Below are 18,580 nucleotides of genomic sequence, written 5' to 3' on the forward strand. Positions count from 1 at the left end.
AGGACCCTCAAAATGTTAGCTCGTGGGGCGCCTGGGTGGCTCAGTTGTTAAGCGACTGCCTTCAGCTCAGGTCATGATCCTGGAGTCCCAGGATCAAGCCCTGCATTGGGCTCCCGGCTCAGCGGGAAGTCTGTTCTCCCTCTGCCCCTCACACTGCTCGTGTTGTTCTTTCTCTCTCTCAAATAAATAAATAAAATCTTTAAAAAAAAATGTTAGCTCGCCTATCATGTGCTCCCTCGTCTAGGACTTCCTTCTGTCCAGACCCATGGGTCCATTCGCCAGTTCTTTAGGCTGCAGTGAGAAAGGCAAGGGGCACTGTAGAAAGAACATTCCACAGCTTACTTTTCAGGTAACCCCAAGAAACCAACTTTGCCCCTACGAGCCTGTTTCCATAGCTGCCAAATGGGATGGTGGCTGAATAATGTTTTAAAACATTTGCCTTTTTCTCTTCTCCTTTCCTCTGTTCCATTTGCCCCTTTCAAGCAGGTACATGGCTCCGTGGAGGTGGTACGAGCCCACGTTTTTCAGTGTGAGCCTAAGGGCAAAGGGCGAAAACCTGGCAGTGATGTACTGAGAGAAAGGATGAGAGAGAAATTTTTCAGAGATGGCCAAAGAATCCCGGAAGGGCCTGCACCAGGCTTCCCCAGATGCCATGTGGTACCTCCGGGTAGACAGACCTTCCGGCAGCTTCAAGACCCCCAGGCCTTGGGATGGCAGAAGCCGCTGGGGGTGGGAGGGCAGCCAGACCCTGGAGAGGTGGGGACGGAGCAGCGGCAACACTCCTGGACACAGCTGCCCCACTCTGACCCTCTGTCCATACCAGGTCCCAGGAGCAGGAAGCCAGGCGGAGGTGCACCCCTCCAGCTGCGTGAGCATCGAGAGCCAGAAGCAGTTGTAGAAAAATCAGGCAGTCTTTCGCTCACGTCTGAGTGCGTGGACTGAGTTCATACCTGCCACAGGGCCGCTAAGACCTCCCGGATTCTGTGGGGACGGCCACTAAGATGACCTGAGGTGGACCATATCAAATACCGGGCCCTGGGCTGGGACGTTCATCTGCCTCCCCTCGCCACGGTGAATCCGTCCCACCGCCCCGACGTGGGCCAGCACCTGGCTCTGCCTCTTCCCAGCAAGCTGGGGACTCTGGCTCTCTGAGCCTCGGGGCCCTCCTCTGTGAAAGTTGGGGCTATTCCTCTTCCCTGAGACCCCCCTCTGTCAGGGATGGTCGTGATGCGCCGGGGCCCGAGCCCGTCCCTTCCTCGTGGCCTCTTGCCCCTGCTGCTCCCCGCCCGGGCTCACGCCTTACCTTCCGTGGTGAGGCTGTCGATGAAGAGGGAGGAGGAGGTGGTGGTGAGGTCGTCGTCAAAGGGACTGAAGGAGCTGTTGGGGGAGGCCGAGGAGTGGCCTTCGTCCCGGAAGTCCTCACACGTCCGGCGCTCTGCCTGCAGGAGAGACCCGGCACCGCTGGGCACCAGACGCCACACGAGCCGAGCCGGCGTGCGGCACAGAGAAGAGCCCTCCCCCGGGGGGACGGAGGGGGCCCCTTCATCCTCCAGCGGCCAGAAACCTTCAGATGCCGGCGGCGCATGGTTCAAGTGTGGTGAACTCACCGGAGCTGGGCCCTGAGTGCATTTACGCCTCTTCCACTTGATCCTGAAAGTGCCTTATCTACCTTACAAGGCAATTTAGCTGTCCGCTGCTTCGAATCCTTCCTCGAGGAAGGAGCTGAGATGCCAATCTTAAACAAATAAAGCAAATCCCTACATTCACCACAGCCAGCGTCAGAAGTGGGCTGCTAGACGAGATTTTTTTCAGGACATAGAAGGCTCATCTGGCCCTACTAATAAACAGAGGAGGCGGTGAGTGCACAGAGTGGGGTCTCGGGGCAAGGGTTATGTTTCAGTGTGGGGCCTTGGCACTTCCATATCCCACCAGTTGTGAGAGGCAGCTCAAGTCATTAAAAAAAAAAAAAAAACTCTCTGTGCCTCAGTTTCCCCGCTCTGAGGAGGGGGGCGGGGCACCAGCCCCCAGCTCCGGGGGGCTGTTCAGATTAAGGCAGAGCAAGTGTGGTGCAGCGTGCCGCGGAGTGCTGGGCGCACACACCGGGCACACACAGCAAGAAGGGCTGGAGAAGGCAAGGGAGAGGAAAGGAGGCACGGATGAATGGGTCTGTCTGGGTCAGTGTAAGGTGTAACAATAGGACGCTGCCCACCCAGAATCAAAGTGTTGAGCATTCTAGAAAACTCCAGCAGTGAGAAGGAACCTGTATGGGATTCGAAATGGGAGGGGCCTGGAACAATCCTCCTCCCTCCCAGAAAAGCCTGGCCTCCCTGAAGAGCCTGAGGGCTGGAGCCAGGGCAAATGCCCCGAGAATGTCACCAGCCTCCCAGAGGATCCAGCTGTGGCCAGCACCATGCCCAACGTACCCTCTGCAAACACCAAAAGAGCTGCCGGAGAGCTGCCCACCCAAGGCCAAGCCACCAGAAGTGTTTTTGTCAGAGACCAGAGAACCCTCTAAAATCTCCCAAGTCTTCTAACTGGCTCAGAGCAGTCTGAGAGTCCCAGATGAAGGGGAGAATTTCACCAAGAGCCGAAGAGCTACGGTGGGAGGGGTCTGCTGGCAGCCCCGCGGTTCCCCACAACCTGGCTCGCTGAAGCTTCTCACCTCCTGGGCACAGCCGTAGGCCAGCCACTCCTGGCGGTAGCGGTCAAAACCACTGGAGCATCTGCAAGGGGACCAAAAGGTAAGAGATGTGATGGATTGACAGAGAAGCCCTCCCCTTCACATCCCCCATTCAGTAACAGCTCTCCGGTGATGGTGAGGAGGGGGCCGACCTCCCAGGGCTGCGCGGTGATCAAGACCACTGGGCAGGGGCCCTCCTCAGCACCAGGCAGCTGTGGGATCAGCAGTCAGACCCTTCTTCCCCAACTACTCCTTCCCCAAAAGGAAGGGAAGGTGTCCGTGGCATCTCTACCCTCCTTCGGACCCAGCTCCCCAGGACCAGGGCCACATCTACCCACATGTGTGTGTATAGGGAGGTAGATGGGCTGCATGACCTCAAATGAACTTTGAGATCCCCTTGACTCTAGGTTGCTATGGAATTGCTGAGAATCCAGGGAATTCACACAAATGTCTTCTTGGGAAAGCCTCTCTTATTCACAGACAATCCACCTCTTTCTTTGTGGAGGGGCCTAAACTTGACAAGGAGAGGTAGACATCAGCAGAGTTAGCCAATGTCTCCTGTGTGATCATTAAAGGGCAGGAATGAAGGTCTTGCCAGAGGCTAGGAGAAATTAAAAAACTGGCTGGTCAGTGTTCCAGGAAAGGCCACTGTGCAGCTCAGCTGGGTTGGAAGATGCCAAGTGCCTCCCTAGGGAAGGGGTGGGGGTATGAGGATGAACCAGGGAATGTTCTCCATGGCATCATGCTCAAATTTCCCTTCTTCACTCTGGTGCCAGGGGAATCCACCAAGCCCAACTCAAGCTCTGGGACATGTGCATGGGAAGAATAATATCATGAGCCACCAGTGCTGAGAAAGGATTCATGGCTAGTTAATTTTCTTCACTAGTAACCGCCCACCCATCTGCCAGAGACCTGGTAAAAAGGAGGATTTCCGAGCCCTGTCGGTGTTTCCTTCTGAAGATGCCCCCTCGGGCTCCGGGCTGCTTCTCCTGCAGCAGGGGGAGTGGTGATGAATGAACTAAGCCATCCCCACTCCCCCACTCTCAGGTCCTCTGTGCCCACGATTTTGGGGCATGGAGGATTAGGGGTCTCTTGGGGGCTGGGAGCCAAAGTTTCTTTTTAAGCCAAACGAACTGATTCTTTCAAGGACTGAGCCTTTGATGTAAGTCTAAGAGCATCACATTCTAAGCCCTGAGCCAACCAACCCAGATGCAGAGAAGAAAGGCCTGAGATATGGCCACTATTGAGTGCCTCCTGAATGCCAAGTGCCGCCCCAGCCATATGCTGCTTCTGTCCTGTTTCATAGGACCCTCCCAGTGACACTGGAAAGCAAGGATTATGGCCCCTCATTCCCTGGGCCAAATCCTGGAGTTAAGGTCACCCCAAGACTCCAGAGTGGGCCCTTGGCACGGTGGGGGCAATGTGGGTTGAAAGGAAGACACCGGCCATGGTAAGTGAAATTGTCTAAATCAGATCCAGCCCCAGCGCAAGGACGGGAAGCTCTGGGAGGCTGCGGAAGGCAGAGTGGGTGGCGAGGAAGGGGAAGCTGAGAACCCACAGGGTGATTGCAAGCAGCTGTTGGTGGGAGAGTCCCTGATGGCCGGCCCCTCGGCACCAGCCCTGCCCTCTGGCTCTTTAGGGACCTGGGGTCAGCTCTCAGTGGATGCCAAGGCTCCAGAAGGCTGGCAAGGAGGGGCCCATGCTGGGGTGAGCCCAGGCCCATGGGCATCAGGGGACAAGATTTCAGCCCCACATCAGGCTCACTTGCTCTCTGCTGGAGCTTCTCCCTCCCGGAACGGACATGACCACAGCAAAGGCAGTGTCCACACTCAAGGCCTTGCTCTCCCCGAACCTGACCAACCCTCATTAAGCTGTCACAGTCTCCGGTTTGGGCATATGTGTTAAATGGGGATGTGTCAATGTGAGGGTTTTGCTTTCATCTGACCCATTTTGAAGCTCTCATGGCTCAGCTCTGGTTGGATGCTGAGTCATGTGGTGGCAGCCAGCCCCAGGATTCCAGGGCTCAACTGAGGTCATCTGGACTATCTCTCCACGCTGAGACAGTGGCTCACAAACTTGAGAGTGCCCGAGGTGGACCAGGCTGCAAAGCCACACTGCAGGACAGACCAAGCTGGGGTCTACCCTAGGTATTCTCTTGAGGCTCCATGCCTTTCGTGCACAGGGCCCTGCACACTTTGCAAAAATGCTCTTTGGTAGTTGAGAAATGAAAATGATGACATGTTCCTCACCCATTTTCCCCCAGGGCCACATCACCACAGCCCATTTTATGGGGAAAATAAACTGAGGCCCCCAAGAGAGTGAATAAGAGCACAGCTGGTGGGAAAAACACACAGGAGCCCCCTCTCTTCCCAGCCCGGGCTGTGCCCTGTGCTGGCCAGGCCGCCCATGACGGCGGCAGCTTCTATTTCTGCACCGGGATATTTGAAAGGAGCAAAGGAAACGCTGACAGATGCCCCACAGCTGCGTGGAACGCAGACTCTGTAATTTGCAATTTTCAAGATCGCCTCGTAGGCTCTCGGAGTTCATAGGGCTTCCCACTCTCATGAGAGCCCAAGTCCCCAGAGAAATTTTTTTTTCCCTCCCTGCTATTTATTTATTTTGGACGGAAGAACAGGGCTCGGATTCTGAGTCTAATCTGTGAGGAAATGATTTCAGGACAAGGAATGGAAGATGAGTTGGATTTAAGAACTTTATCCCTGAACCCGAATCTCATCCGGAGTTTTCCCTGTTTCCAAAACCAAGCAAACACAGCTTTGTAGCCTGACCCAACCTTCCACAGATGCCTGCAATTTCCATAGCCCTGATTTTCCGGAAACCCCGTTACAGCCTGACAAGGATCTTAAGGTGGGGTCATGGGGCTCTCATCCAACGGCAATGGGACTTTGGAGATGGCAGGTCTCACACTTGTTTGCAGATGAGGCACCATGTTGAGATGCAGGCTCCTGGGCTTCCCTCCCAGAGATCCTGATCCTGGGGGCCAGGGTAGGGCCCAGGAATCTGCATATCTAACACAAGCCTTAGCTGATTCTGCGATCCTCACAGCTGTGAACCATTCTCTGAGAAGCCCTGCCCTAGGATGAACCAACCCTTCCGGGGTGTGAAGAGGAGCTGCCGTAGATGGGACTCCTGGATGGTCTTCCAGAAACCTAGCGTCACCACAGGGACCCTGCTACACAGTCACCTTGATCGGTCGCAGGCCTCACGGAAAAACTCACTTCTGCGACATTCTTGTCCTGGGGGCACAGTAGACAGGCTAGAGAGGCTCTCATGTTGGCAATGAGGCCCGAGACAGGGAGGGGGGCCATGTCACCCTCTGCCCCTCCTCCACAGTCCGCCCATGGGAACCAGAGGCTCAGCCGGGGCACAAACCTCTGGAGGACATGGCACCAGCTGCAGTTGAAGGTCAGGTCCGAGGACACGCAGGTGTCACAGCTTTGATGCTGCAGGCAGGCTGCAAGAGAGAAGGTGGCAGTCCCTCAGACCCTCCATGGATCTCCATGGACCTCCAAAAGGCACAGCTCTCCCCAGTGCTGGGCCCTTACAGAAGTACGGAGTCCCTGACTAGCAGGGACCCTGGAAGTCATTAATGCCACCCTCACTTGAGTCCAGCCCTAGATTCTTCCATCTCTTTCTCCCTCCCCCCATTTTCCTCCTTCCTCCTTCCGTCCCCAGGGGGTCGGGCCCTGAGCTGGTGCTGGGGATTGCGCAGTAAATCCTGGTGCCTGCCTTCTTGGGCCTTACAGTCCTATGAGCAGACAGACACTAAACAGATCATCAAGCAAACATAACTACGTAATTATCATTGTGATGAGGCTTGTGAAGGAAAATTACAGGGGCCTCGAAGCATGGACAAAGGGATCTCACCTAGCCTGGGAAGTTATACTGCTGGGCTATTGCCCACAATTACAGGCTTGAGAAGGATTCTTTGTCTTAATTGAGATATAGTGGACATATAACATTGTATATGTTTAAGGTGTATAACATTGATTTGACACCTTTATATTGCAATATAATTGCCATTATAGGGTTAGCTTCACTACTATGTCACATCACTGTTTCCTCTCGTGACAGGAACAAGAGCTAGTCGTCTAACAAGTTTAATGTTTATAATACACTTTTGTTGGCTATAATCACAGAAAAGGATGTTTAAGATGTTCTGGTTTGCCCCCCAGCCAGTGCTAGCTGGGAGCACTCATTCAGTCCCTGTGAGGGGATTGGCGCCAGGATCCTCCCCTGGCCTGTCTCCGCCTCCTCACTCACCTCCCAGGGAAGCCTGAGCACTGGTCCGCGGGGGTAAACCAGGCATTCATAATTACATCCCTTTCTTCTCCCTCTCCGCTTGGCAGCAAGCTACCCCAGGGAGTATATGGGTCTCTCTGCTCACTTGGGTTTACATCTCACTTGGGAAGTTACTGAACCCCGTTGTGCCTCAGTTCCTCCTTTGTAAAAGAGGGATCCTGGTGCTCTCTGCTGGGCAGACGTGCAGTGAGGATGAGATGAGGTGACACCGAGTGAGGGTCTGTACGAGTGCTGGCCATGCAGCGAGCCCTGTGAATGCTGCTTGTGATTGACTGTGGTCTTACTCATTCCCCTCAATGTACCGACCAGGTATTCGTCCACTTACTCATTCATGCTTGCATTCATTCTTCTTTGTTTTTTAAAGATTTATTTGTTTGAGAGAGAGAGAGAGAGAGAGAGAGAGCGCACACGTGAGCACGGGGAGGGGCAGAGGGAGAGGGAGAGAGAAAATCCTCAAGCAGACTCCCTGCTGAGAGCAGAGCCTGCCACAGGGCTCGACCCCAGGACCCCAAGAGCATGACCTGAGCAGAAACCAAGAGTGGGATGCTTAACCTACCGCGCCACCCAGGCGCCCCGAAGCAATCTTTCAACAACTATGTATTGAGCGCCTGCCGCAGGCCCTGTCCCGGCTGCTGGAGATGCAGTGGTGGACAGGGAAAGACAGACAGACGCGCTGCCTGCACGGAGCCTGCAGTCTAGAGCAGGAGGCGGCCGGCAGTACACAGACAACAAAGTCTGCGCTAGCATTTCCGGTGGTGAGCTGCGAAAAATAGTGGCGCACAACAGGGAGGCGGGATGGTTGGCGAGCGCCTCTGAGGAGAGGTCGTTTGGGCAGAGATCAGGAGAAGGGAGGAAGCAAGCCTGGCCGCTCTCCTGGAGGAGGAGAAGTCCAAGCAGAAAAGCCCCTGCGCGCAGAGGCCCAGGAGGAGCCCATTGCAGCCGTGTTCCCAGCAGCAACCAGAATGCTAATGGGCTGGGCCGAGCGGACAAGCTGAGGGTGACAGGAACGAGGAGCAGCGACAGCTGGGGTCTGGCCCAGGGCAGGGCAGAGCCTGAGAGCAGAGGAGTTAGCGGGAGCGGGCTGCTGGACGGCGTGTGGACCCCTCTGGTGCCAGCCAAGCCCGGGAGCAGAGAGGGCCGGGGCGGGGGGCAGGGGGCAAGAGGTATGGGGGCTGAATTTTAAGCATTGCTCGCTTGCAGTTGAGCACTACTCTGAAGAGAACCAGAATGACCTCTGGGTGGCAAGCAGCTGCCACAAACCTGTGCGTTTTATCCCAAGGAGACCCAGGCCCTCACCCAGAATAACTGTGCGCAATAGAAAGGCTCCTCCGACGAGCAGCTGCATGGAACAGAACACACCGCTGGCAGCAAGAAGTGACAACTGACTCAGAAAAATAACCACTCAATACCTATCACACACATTTCCTCGCTACGTGAGTCTTCCTGGGACTCTCCTGCAATCCATTAATGAGGGAGCCAGTTTGCATTCCATGCACCCCCAGCAAGATGGCAGCTGGGAACCAGCCGTGGGTGAGTGGGAGAAAAGCTGTTGTGGGCACAGCGTGTCACCTTCAGTCACTGTGGGAGCGACTGGCTGTAGGTGGCACTGCATCCTTTCAATCGAATGGAGCTCTCCAGCTGTTTTGTCCCCTGCTGTATCCAGACGGCATAGAACAGCACCCCATCACAAGCACGTGGTAAGCAGTTGACCAGTGTTTACGGAATTGGTGCCTGGGTGGTTTTGTTAACCCCATTTTACAAGGGAGGGAACTGGGGCTTAGAGATAGTCATGGAGCTAGGAGTGGTGGTCTGGGCTTGAACTGAGGTCTGTGGGAGCCAAAAGCCTGAGCGCTTAGCCTTGAGGTCCCACGGTGGGCTTCCCTGCTTCAGCTCCCACCCTCAGCCTGTGCCATCCTTTCATGAGTGTCTTCGAGAAGAGGGACCCGGACTAACCTGCCACAGAGTACAATGGCTTGGAGATAGCCCATCCACACCTCTGGACCAATCTTGGCTAAGTCCTCCCCCACCCAAAGGTAAGAGAGAAATCCTGCACTGGGGGATGCTGAGTTTTCTCGGGACCAAGTTAAACGGCCTTCCAGGGGCTCAAATCCTAGCCCTGGCAGCGCTGCCCCCTGCCCCACCAGCCACACCCACAGGGGTACCCACATGGGATCCCATGGCCTGCTCGTTCCCAGTGGCTCTGGAGGCCCATTAGAAGGCTCCAGGCAAACTGGCCATGAGAAAAAAGCCTGGGAGCCTCCGTGGGGTATGCGTACAACCCACTGACCTTTATTTCTCATCTGCATTTCAGACCTCCTGCGAGCTATTAAACGCTCACCAAATTCACTGGAGGGGTGGGAAGTGGCTGAAATGTACAGACAGTGTCCCAGAAATGATTCCCAGGACGCTTCACTTCCGCCCAGGCAGTTACCCTGCCCTTGGATGTCCTTGCTCCCAAGTGCAGTTTACTCAAGTCCTAGGACTTGAGGTTTGCCCTCGGCAGTCCTTGAGGGACCCCTGCTTCTCAGGCCCCAGGTGTCTCCTGCCTAAGAGAGAGGGCAGCTGCGGTGGGGGTGGGGCTGTGATCCGCAAGGGGCCCTAATCCTGTGACCCCATGGTGACTGTGTCCTTCCTCTTTCCAGGGGAAGACACCTGCTGAGCCCTGCAGAGACAGGCCTAGTGTTCAAGAACTTTCCTCCTCCCCTTATTCTTTCTCCACCCCCCTGCTCCCAGAATCCCCAGGGAAGAGGAAGCAGGGGGAGGCAAGGCAGGAAAGGCCCCAGGAGGCAGGGAGAAGGCCACGGCTTCAGAGGGAAGCCAGCAGGTACTGTGAGACGGGAGAGGAAATTAAAACTCTCTTTCAAAAATGCAAGAACAGAGGGCGCCTGGGGGGCTCAGTTGGTTAAGCGACTGCCTTCGGCTCGAGTCATGATCCCGGGGTCCTGGGATCCAGCCCCGCATCCGGCTCCCTGCTCGGCAGGAAGCCTGCTTCTCCCTCTCCCACTCGCTCTGCTTGTGTTCCCTCTCTCGCTGTCTCTCTCTGTCAAATAAATAAATAAAGAAAGAAAGAAAATCTTAAAGAAAAAAATGCAAGAACGGGGGTGCCTGGCTGGCTCAGTCGGGAGAGCATGCAACTCTTGATCTCAGGGTCATGAGTTTGAGTCCCACGATGGGTGCAGAGATCACTTAAATAAATAAATAAACTTTAAAAAAGAAAGTAAAAATGCCAGAACAAGAGTCCCGTCTTCTCCCTTGCCCTCCCCAGCTGCCCTGACCATATCCCGAAGAGCATCCAACCCACATCCAACTGTGGGGTCCACAGCAGTAGCTGGAGCCTTGGTCATGGACATGTGGCCTCAACTGCAGGTGAGTGGGGCACGGGGGAGGGCCGGAGCCATGGTTCTTGGAGGACTGCTGGCTAAATTCCTTTATTGCCTCCTGCCTGTGGACTCCGGCATTACTCCTCCCCTAAGGAAAATGCAACAAGAAATGTAAGGACCTATGGGGCACCTGGGGGCTCAGTCGGTTGAGGGTCTGCCTTCGGCTCAGGTCATGATCCAGGGATTGAGCCCCGGCATCTCAGGCTCTCTGCTCAGTGGAGAGTCTGCGTCTCCCTCGCTCTCTGCCCCTCCCCCCACTTGCGCACACACTCTCTCTCTCTTGCTCACTCTCTAAAAAATAAATAAAATCTTAAAAAAAAAAAAAAAAGAAATGTAAGGACCGATTCATTCAGTTCCTGGATTACCTTTCCTGGGGGCTCGGTCTAAAAATTCTCAGGGGTACACCTTTCCTGGGTTTTAATTGTGTGTCAATAACCATGGCTGTCCTGTATCAAGTACAAACCACGACCCAGGCCCAGGATGTGCCAGCTACTGTCAGAGCTGACATTTGTCCTCAACTCTACCTACCCTGCTTCTGACCCTTACCATAGCTCTGGGACGGAAGTGGGGTTAGGCCCATGTGACAAATGAGAAATGGCAGCCCAGAGAAATTAGGCGGCCACACCCACACAGGGGTCAGTGGTGGGCCTGGGAATGGAACCCAGATTGTTTGACTATGAAGCTCTTTCCAGTGGAATGCTCTCCCTCGGTGGGGGACGACCCCTACTCACTGGGCAGTGGGGTGAACTCCACGGCTGACGTGCTGGTGACCTTGCTGGGATCCAGCTCCACACGATGGTATTCAAAGATGGTCCTTCGCCGAGATTCTGAAACAGAGGCAGAGCCCATCATCAGAAGCATCTCATGGCCAGAAGCCTTCGAGGCTTGTCCCTGGAGCCTGATAGGTGGGCAAGAGATTGCAGCAAGTGGATTGGGGAGTCAGGATGCAGCCACTGAGGGGAGGAAGAAACTCATCAACCTGGGACAATGATCTTGAAGCTACAGAGACAGGACAGGAGCTGACCCTGAGAGGGGAGCTTTGTATTGTCAACAGGTCAAACTACTCCACACACAGGCCTGGCTGCCCCTGAGGTCAGGACGTAGGAGCTCCCATGCTTCTGCATGGCTCTGTGTCTTCACAGCTGCTGTTCCCTTGACCCATAATGTTCTTCCACCCCTTCTCTCCTTGTCTAGCTCATCCTTCCAGATCCAGCTCAGAGCTACTTCCTCCAAGCAGCCTTCCTTCGCCAGCTCCTTCCTCTTCTTTACCCAGGCCAGGCACCCTGCTCCCACTGCACTCCCCATATGTGGGGTCATTAGGGTCTATTTAGGGCCATTAGACTGTGAGCATCTGGTCCTGAACCTGACCCACAGTGAGCACTCTGCAAATGTCTGCAGATGCACAGGTTGGACTTGGAGAACCTCTCCTGTCCTGGATGGAAGCCAGAGCGAGCTTCAGGGCCAGCCAGCCAGGGGCTGGGCTTATGTTCTGCCTCAGTCCCTGCAGGAACTCCCTGCAGGACATCGGTGTCAAGAGACTTGAGTTCTGATTCGAGTTCTGCTCCCAATCTTAGGGCCTCAGTTTCTTGTCTGTGATGTGGAAAGACAGAAACACCTGCTACAACACACTTGGTTGGAAGAAAGTGGAATTGAGGATGAAAAGACTTCTCCTAAAATGACAATCTGAGATGTTTAATATATCCCACTGCATGCCCACACCCACCCAAGAACCGTGACTTGGGGGGGGGGGTCCTGAGGCTCTGAAAGGCCAGCAGCCAGCCTACGAGCTTCGTGAATGAATTTCCCTACAAGGGGAAGGAGTCATGTAGTGTTCAGCCTGCCCAGCACCCCTTCTTCCTTTTGGAAACAGCACTCCCTTTGGGGAACTACCCCGAGTCCATTCCTACATGTGATCTGCACCGGAGCTACCATCTTCCTCCAAGACCCTTCCTCCCTGGCTGCACAGTGATTGGTCCAGGGCTGGGCATGTGATGCAAGCAGACCAATCAGAGACCTTCTCTGGGGCTTTTCGACTGTAACCAAAGGCCCTTTGCTTTCTAGCAATGAAGGTGAGAAAATGTAAGCTCCAAGTCCGTGAATGACCACAGGTCCAATCTCACGCACAAGCCTCATGAAGCAGAACATAAAGGTGGCTCTCCAGCCTCTGGTGTCCTGCCCTGGTTCCTGTCTCTCTGGCTCTCAGTTCTTCCTTTTTGTTCTTTGGGCTACTTCATATTACCCCTTCCACTTAAGCTAATTTGAGCTGGGTTTTTGGTACTGGAAGCCGAGAGTAGGCAAGAATGTAAGTTATTGTCTCTGCTGAAGGTGCTTTGGAGGAATCTTCCCCAGGGTGGCAGCACAACTCATCAGGCCCAGCTGTGAAAGGAAGGGGTTCCTGTGCTGGGTGCCCCATCCCCCTGCCCTCCTCCTGAATCTGCTTAAAAGAACATCTCACCTTCGTTTCTGTCATTGGTTTATCCCTGATCTCGGAATCTATGCCTCCTACTTAACCCAGGACTGAACCGCAGTTGGTCTGGTGCTCTCTCCCTACCATACCACACTGCTGTGCTAGAGAGCAGTGATGCCCGCGTCAGCCCCTGAAACATTCCCAGCGGCAGAATGTCCGGAAACGTCGTCCTATGCAATGAATGAGTCCTGACTGGTGGGTGGCATTTGCTGACTTCTGTGGTCTAAATACTCCCCAGGTTGATTTCAAGCTAACAATCTGGAGTCACTGGACACACCATCGGGAAGAGACGTGGTCACTCTGCTCTCGTGACTCTACACAAGGGACCCCGCCCCCGTAGCTTCTGGTTTCTTTGCAGTCGACCTCCGCATCCGCGGCTTTGCTTTCACGGTCTGTGGCCCCACACCCACCTCTGCCCCCCCTACCCGCCCCCGCCCCGTCAGCAACGCCACTCAACTCCCTCCATCTCCTCACAAAAGGAGGGTGAGTACAGTACAGGAAGATATTTTGAGAGACAGACCACATTCACTTAACGTTTATAACATGACATTACTATCATTGCTCTATTGTATTACTAGTTACTGTTGTTAATCTCTTACTGTGCCTAGTTTATAAATTAAACTTTATCATAGGTATGTGTGCATAGGAAGAAACATAGTATCTATAAGCTTCAGTGCTACCCCTGGTTTCAGGCATCCGCTGGGGATCGTGGAAGGTGTGCCCGCAGATAAGGGGCGGACCACTGTATTTGTGTTTCTGAAAGGGTAGAAGGGAAACATTTACAACGTTTCAGTAAAAATAAATAATTAAGCCAACATCCCAAAGATGGAGTAATTGTGTGCTTATTGTTTTCCTAAGCAAGCCTAAGTCTGAAAGGGAAGGAGCTGAGAGGAAAACTTCATATATCTCAGGCAGTCACTACCCGATGTCTACAGGGTTACCAAGGTCCTTCGGAGGAGAGACTCCTCCGTCAAAAGCTGAGGGAGTGAGGTTCACAGAACCCTGTACACACACACAATTTGTTTGGTACAAGAAAGGCCCGTTGCCAAGCAGGAGGGGGGTCTGGAAAAGATTGGGGTGAGGAAGGTCAGCTTTCTGTAATTTTTCTGCTCGGTTTTTAATCTTTACTCTTTAATAAAGGTCCGTAGGCGCTGTAGGGCCCTCCCCGTGCGGCACCAATTGCTATGGGAAGGTGGCCTGGGATTTGAGTGAGCCTAGGGGATGTGGGACATCTAGATAGAGGACACCCGGGCAGCCTTCCACAGCCCCGTCCCACACACCACCCCCAAGGGCCATCTCTCCTTCTGAAAAATCACCCCTTTTAGCACTAAAATGTAAGGGGAAGAAAACAAAGTGAAATTGCAGATCTTCCAAGGGGCCTGAGACCATGGGGTCTAGAGTCTATGTAAACTTTTCTTCCTTATCTGCTTCCTCCCTCAAGACTCAACTCAAAGGACACGCCCTCCCTGAAGGCTTCTCCACCCTCCCTGGGCACAGTTAGTGGCCCCTCCTCTGAGCTTCACAGCTTCCTGCATGATGTCCAGTGTTACCTGTCACACCGCTTCATCAGTATTGACTTTGCTGGCCACCTGCCCCACCAGGCTGTGAGCTCCCTCCACCCCCCAGTCCCTAGCACCAGGCCCTGCACATAACAGGGCCTCAAGAAATGACTGTGAATGAATGAGTGGATTACAGATAGTCACAAAACCTTCAGCAACTTATTATAACTTCAGTCCACAGCCTAAAGGAAGAACGCCCTTCCTCCCCAGCCCACCAGACTATGGCCTTTCTCAAAAGGGCAGCCCCCAATGGGCTCTGCAGCCAGACATGCCCCTTCCCACCTTAGAGCTCAAAGGAGAGGAGAGCTGGCTTTCCGGATCTCTCCACCTGCGAGGATGTAGAGGAGAGCTTGTCCCCAGAGTGGGAAGGAAGGTGAAATGGCAGCGACAAGTGGAGTCAGGGTTGGACTTGAATGGAGACATGAACTTGTCAAGGAGGCCGATTTCAGGGATAGAGACACACAAGCAGCAACCAGGGAAGGCGAGGCTCCCAGCAAACCTCACACCAGAATCTAGGGATGGGTCTCCCCATCACCTGGGCCGAGGAACCAGAGCTGGGGGTGTGCTTCAAGGAAGGACGCAGCCAGACAGGGTCAGATGTGCCCCAAAGACCGTCACTGATAGCCCTACCGGAAGGCAGGGGAGATGAGTATGGTAGGAAGGGAGATGAGGGTGGGCGTGTGGAAATAGACCTCTGATTAAAAATATTTGCTCACTTCAGCGGCCAACTTGTACTTGTTTGAGTGTATGGCTTTGGTAATATTTTTATTTCTCTATAAACAGAACTCTTAATATCCCTGCCTGAGTTATTTGCTTTTGGATTATCTCGCCAACATCTGGGGCTCGCCCAAAGATGATGACGTCCATCTGCATAACCAACAGATCCCTCCGGAACCAAGACAGAGAGGCCGCGCCAAAGCCACATTTCTGGCAGTTTGAGACGTTCTGTTTTTATCTCTGCCTCCACTCATCAAAGATCCCAGAAATACTAAGATCCAGACGCAGAAAGCGTCTGCCCAAAGCTTCTGCCCAAACAAGAGACATTAGCAGCTCAAAAGAGAGGTTTACATGTCCCATTTTGTTTCAAAACCAGACACCGGTGGGGAAGAGTTGGATGGGTCAGAAGAAATCAGACTGACTAGTCCTGCCACAAATTGCCCTCCAAAATGGGTGGTTCCAATATAAAAAATATAACATGGTAGTTTTGGGAAAAGTTTGTGTCTTTTTGTTCATGTATTTCCTTTTTTAAAAAAGATTTTATTTATTTATATTGACAGAGAGAGAGAGAGAGAGAGAGAGAGAGAGAGCACAAGCAGGGGGAGGGGCAGAGGGAGGAGCACTCCCCGCTGAGCAGGGAGCCTGATGCGGGGCTCCATCCCAAGACCCCCGGATCACGACCTGAGCCAAAGGCAGACGCTTCACCCACTGAGCCATCCAGGCGTCCCTCATTCATGTATTTCCTTGCTCATTTGACTATTCATTCAATAATCATAAATGGAGCCCCAGCAGGGGACCCCAGAGGTGAGCACAATGAGGGTCCCATATCCCAAGGGGTGGGCTACAATTTGGAGCCCTGAATAATGAAATCCTCATGAACTGATTCCACTAATTCAGAACCTCTGTCAGTTCTGACATTGGCTACACTAAAGTTGCTTTTATCCTGTCCATGAAAGAAAGAGTTGTTTTTTAAGATTTTATTTATTTTTTGAGAGAGAGAGAGAGAGATAGCGAGAGAGCACAAGCAGGGGAGAGGGAGAAGCAGACTCCCCACTGAGCAGAGAGTGACGTGGGGCTCAATCCCAGGAACCTGGGATCATGACCTGAGCAGAAGGCAGACACTTAACCAACTGAGGCACCAGGTGCCCCAAGAAAGAGTTTCTTTAAAAAAAAAAAAGATTTCATTTATCTACCTGAGAGAGAGACACAGCTTGAGAGAGGGAACACAAGCAGGGGGAGTGGGGGAGGGAGAAGCAGCTTCCCCATCGAGCAGGGACCCCGATGCCGGGCTGATCCCAGGACCCTGGGATCCTGACCTGAGCTGAAGGCAGACGCTTAACTGACTGAGCCACCCAGGCGCCCTGCCCAAGGAAGAGTTTCTTAAACAAATGAATAGAGGAAATTTTATTGACTTCTGGGGGCCCCGGAGGCCAAATAAAGAGCCTATAAGCTACCTTGTATGTTTTGTGTGCCTCTGCAAAAAGCTGCTGCTAATTGCCCATCGATCTTTTCTCTGCATCAGGCATGCTCTGCAGGCTCTCTGCTGCAAAGCCGGTGTAGCAGTTTATGTAAGGAAATAATGGTAAGATAAACTCTGGCTGTTTGCAGCATCTCCTTCTCTCAACCCCAAGAGTGAGACTGTGCTGAATTCCGCCCCCCCCACCCCGACCCGCCGCCCTCAGGCAGGGGTGGGAGGAAAGTGGAGCCTGGGGAAAGAGACAGTCCCGCAGACCAGACACCAGACTGGGTTCAGTGTATGGGGGGTTCAGAATATGGGGGATTCTGGAACAGTGGGGAAACCAGCCTCCACTTCTCATTGCACTCCAGGCAGGGAGGGGCTTGGGTACAAAGACAGCGATACCATCCATTCTGGTGGCAGTGTCCCAGGGAGGCTCGGACAATGGGGATATCTGTGGTAATAATAGGAGTTGCAGACCAGAGGGCTGCCCCTGAATTTGTGTCTCACTGAAGCCACGGTTCACGGTTATTTGGGATTTACTGTTATCTGCAGCTCAGCCTAATCCAAACTAATTCCCTACTTGTGGGTTGAATAGCAGACCCAGAGGAATCTGACCTCTCAGCCACATAAAATCCATCACTCCCCAAAGCAGAGGTGGTGGCCCATTTAAAAACCCAATGAAGGCCATGGATGCTGTCCCAGAAAAATGCTTGCATATGAATATGCTCCATCCACCCTTCAATATTCCTCCTAAAGTCTATGCTCGGAGCCAGGCTAAAAACCTCGGACAGAGAGAGATGCAATTAATTACCAAAGTACTTCTTCCACCTCAAGTGGCATCAGGCCTCTGTTCTCATTTGGGGTCACCAGAGGGCAGAGGACAAGGTCTCTGCTGCTCCCATTCCCTTCAGGGTCACCCTCTCTTGCACTAGTCCTCATTTTTCCTGCCGCGGGCACTGAGCGAAGCCCTGGGGCCACGGTGAGCCCCCAAGGATCCCATGGCCAGTTGGGGAGAAGGGGCCTGAGGAAACCATGAGTTCTGCTGCAGGAAACAGACAATATCTGAGCTGGACCGATGGATGACGAGAATTTTGCCAAGTGACAAAAGGGTTAAAATGGGCGCCATTTTATACAAGAACTGTGTCATAGAGGGGTGCCTGGGTGGCTCAGGTGGTTGGGCATCTGCCTTTGGCTCAGGTCATGATCTCCAGGTCCTGGGATTGGGCCCCATGGCCCCATGTTGGGCTCCCAGCTCAGCAGGGAGTCTGCTTCTCCCGCTGTTTGTCCTCTCTATCAAATGAATAAATAAAATCTAAAAAAAAAAAAAAAAAAAGAAATTTGTCCTAGGGGTGTGGACAGCCCTTGGCACGTTTGGGGAACAAGGCATGCAGACCAGTGATGCCTGACAGAGAGTGGTGGGTGATGAAGGCTGTGTCAGCTGCGCAGCACCTTGAACGCCACGTTAAGGATTTTGACTTCCTGCTGCAGCAACAAGGGGCCAGAGAATGACATAATCAGAACAGGCACAACTGCCCTCCTATTTTTGTAGGTGGGCTGTGCTTCCTCCCCCTGCCCCTCTTCCTGCCTCCCCACATCTCCCTGGCTTGCTCTAAAACAGCCTTTCATTCCAGAATCACTGACAAAGCTCAGATGCAGACACTCCCTGGGGGGATCTGACTTCCTCTAATTTAGCCTCATACAACAGCTGGATCCAACACACATTTCCTGAGACCCCGCCAGCCCACAAAGCCCCGTGAGAGAGGCACCAATGAGACAGATGGGGTTCCGTAAGGCACACAGGCAGCGGGTACCTGGGCGCTAAGAACTACCCATCCCACAAAACAGCCTGGGATGTGCGCACATAGGGCTGTGGGTGTTTGGGGAGCTGAGGAAAGGATTCGCCCTCCAGCTGGAATGGGGCTGGGTTAGATTTAGAAAGTCTCAAAGGTCGACCCCAGGGTTTAAAAAAAAAAAAAAAAAAAAGGAAGATCTGGGTTT

General features: G+C 53.4%; 1 protein-coding gene across 1 annotated transcript in view; it reads right to left on the reverse strand.

Annotated features, from left to right (window-relative positions):
• PLXDC1 (plexin domain containing 1) overlaps positions 1-18,580 on the reverse strand; it is a 55,566-nt gene that overhangs the window by 6,923 nt on the left and 30,063 nt on the right. Inside the window, exons 8-11 of the mRNA XM_025859402.1 lie at positions 11,112-11,207; positions 6,071-6,152; positions 2,663-2,723; positions 1,304-1,439 (exon numbers count right to left, since the gene is read on the reverse strand). Coding sequence (XP_025715187.1) covers positions 1,304-1,439; positions 2,663-2,723; positions 6,071-6,152; positions 11,112-11,207 — 375 coding nt within the window. The remainder of the gene's footprint in view (positions 1-1,303; positions 1,440-2,662; positions 2,724-6,070; positions 6,153-11,111; positions 11,208-18,580) is intronic.

This window comes from Callorhinus ursinus, unplaced genomic scaffold, assembly GCF_003265705.2.
Source record: "Callorhinus ursinus isolate GAN/ISIS: 27379988/994484 unplaced genomic scaffold, GSC_fseal_2.0 scaffold52, whole genome shotgun sequence".
In the NCBI taxonomy this organism is placed as follows: Eukaryota; Metazoa; Chordata; class Mammalia; order Carnivora; family Otariidae; genus Callorhinus; species Callorhinus ursinus.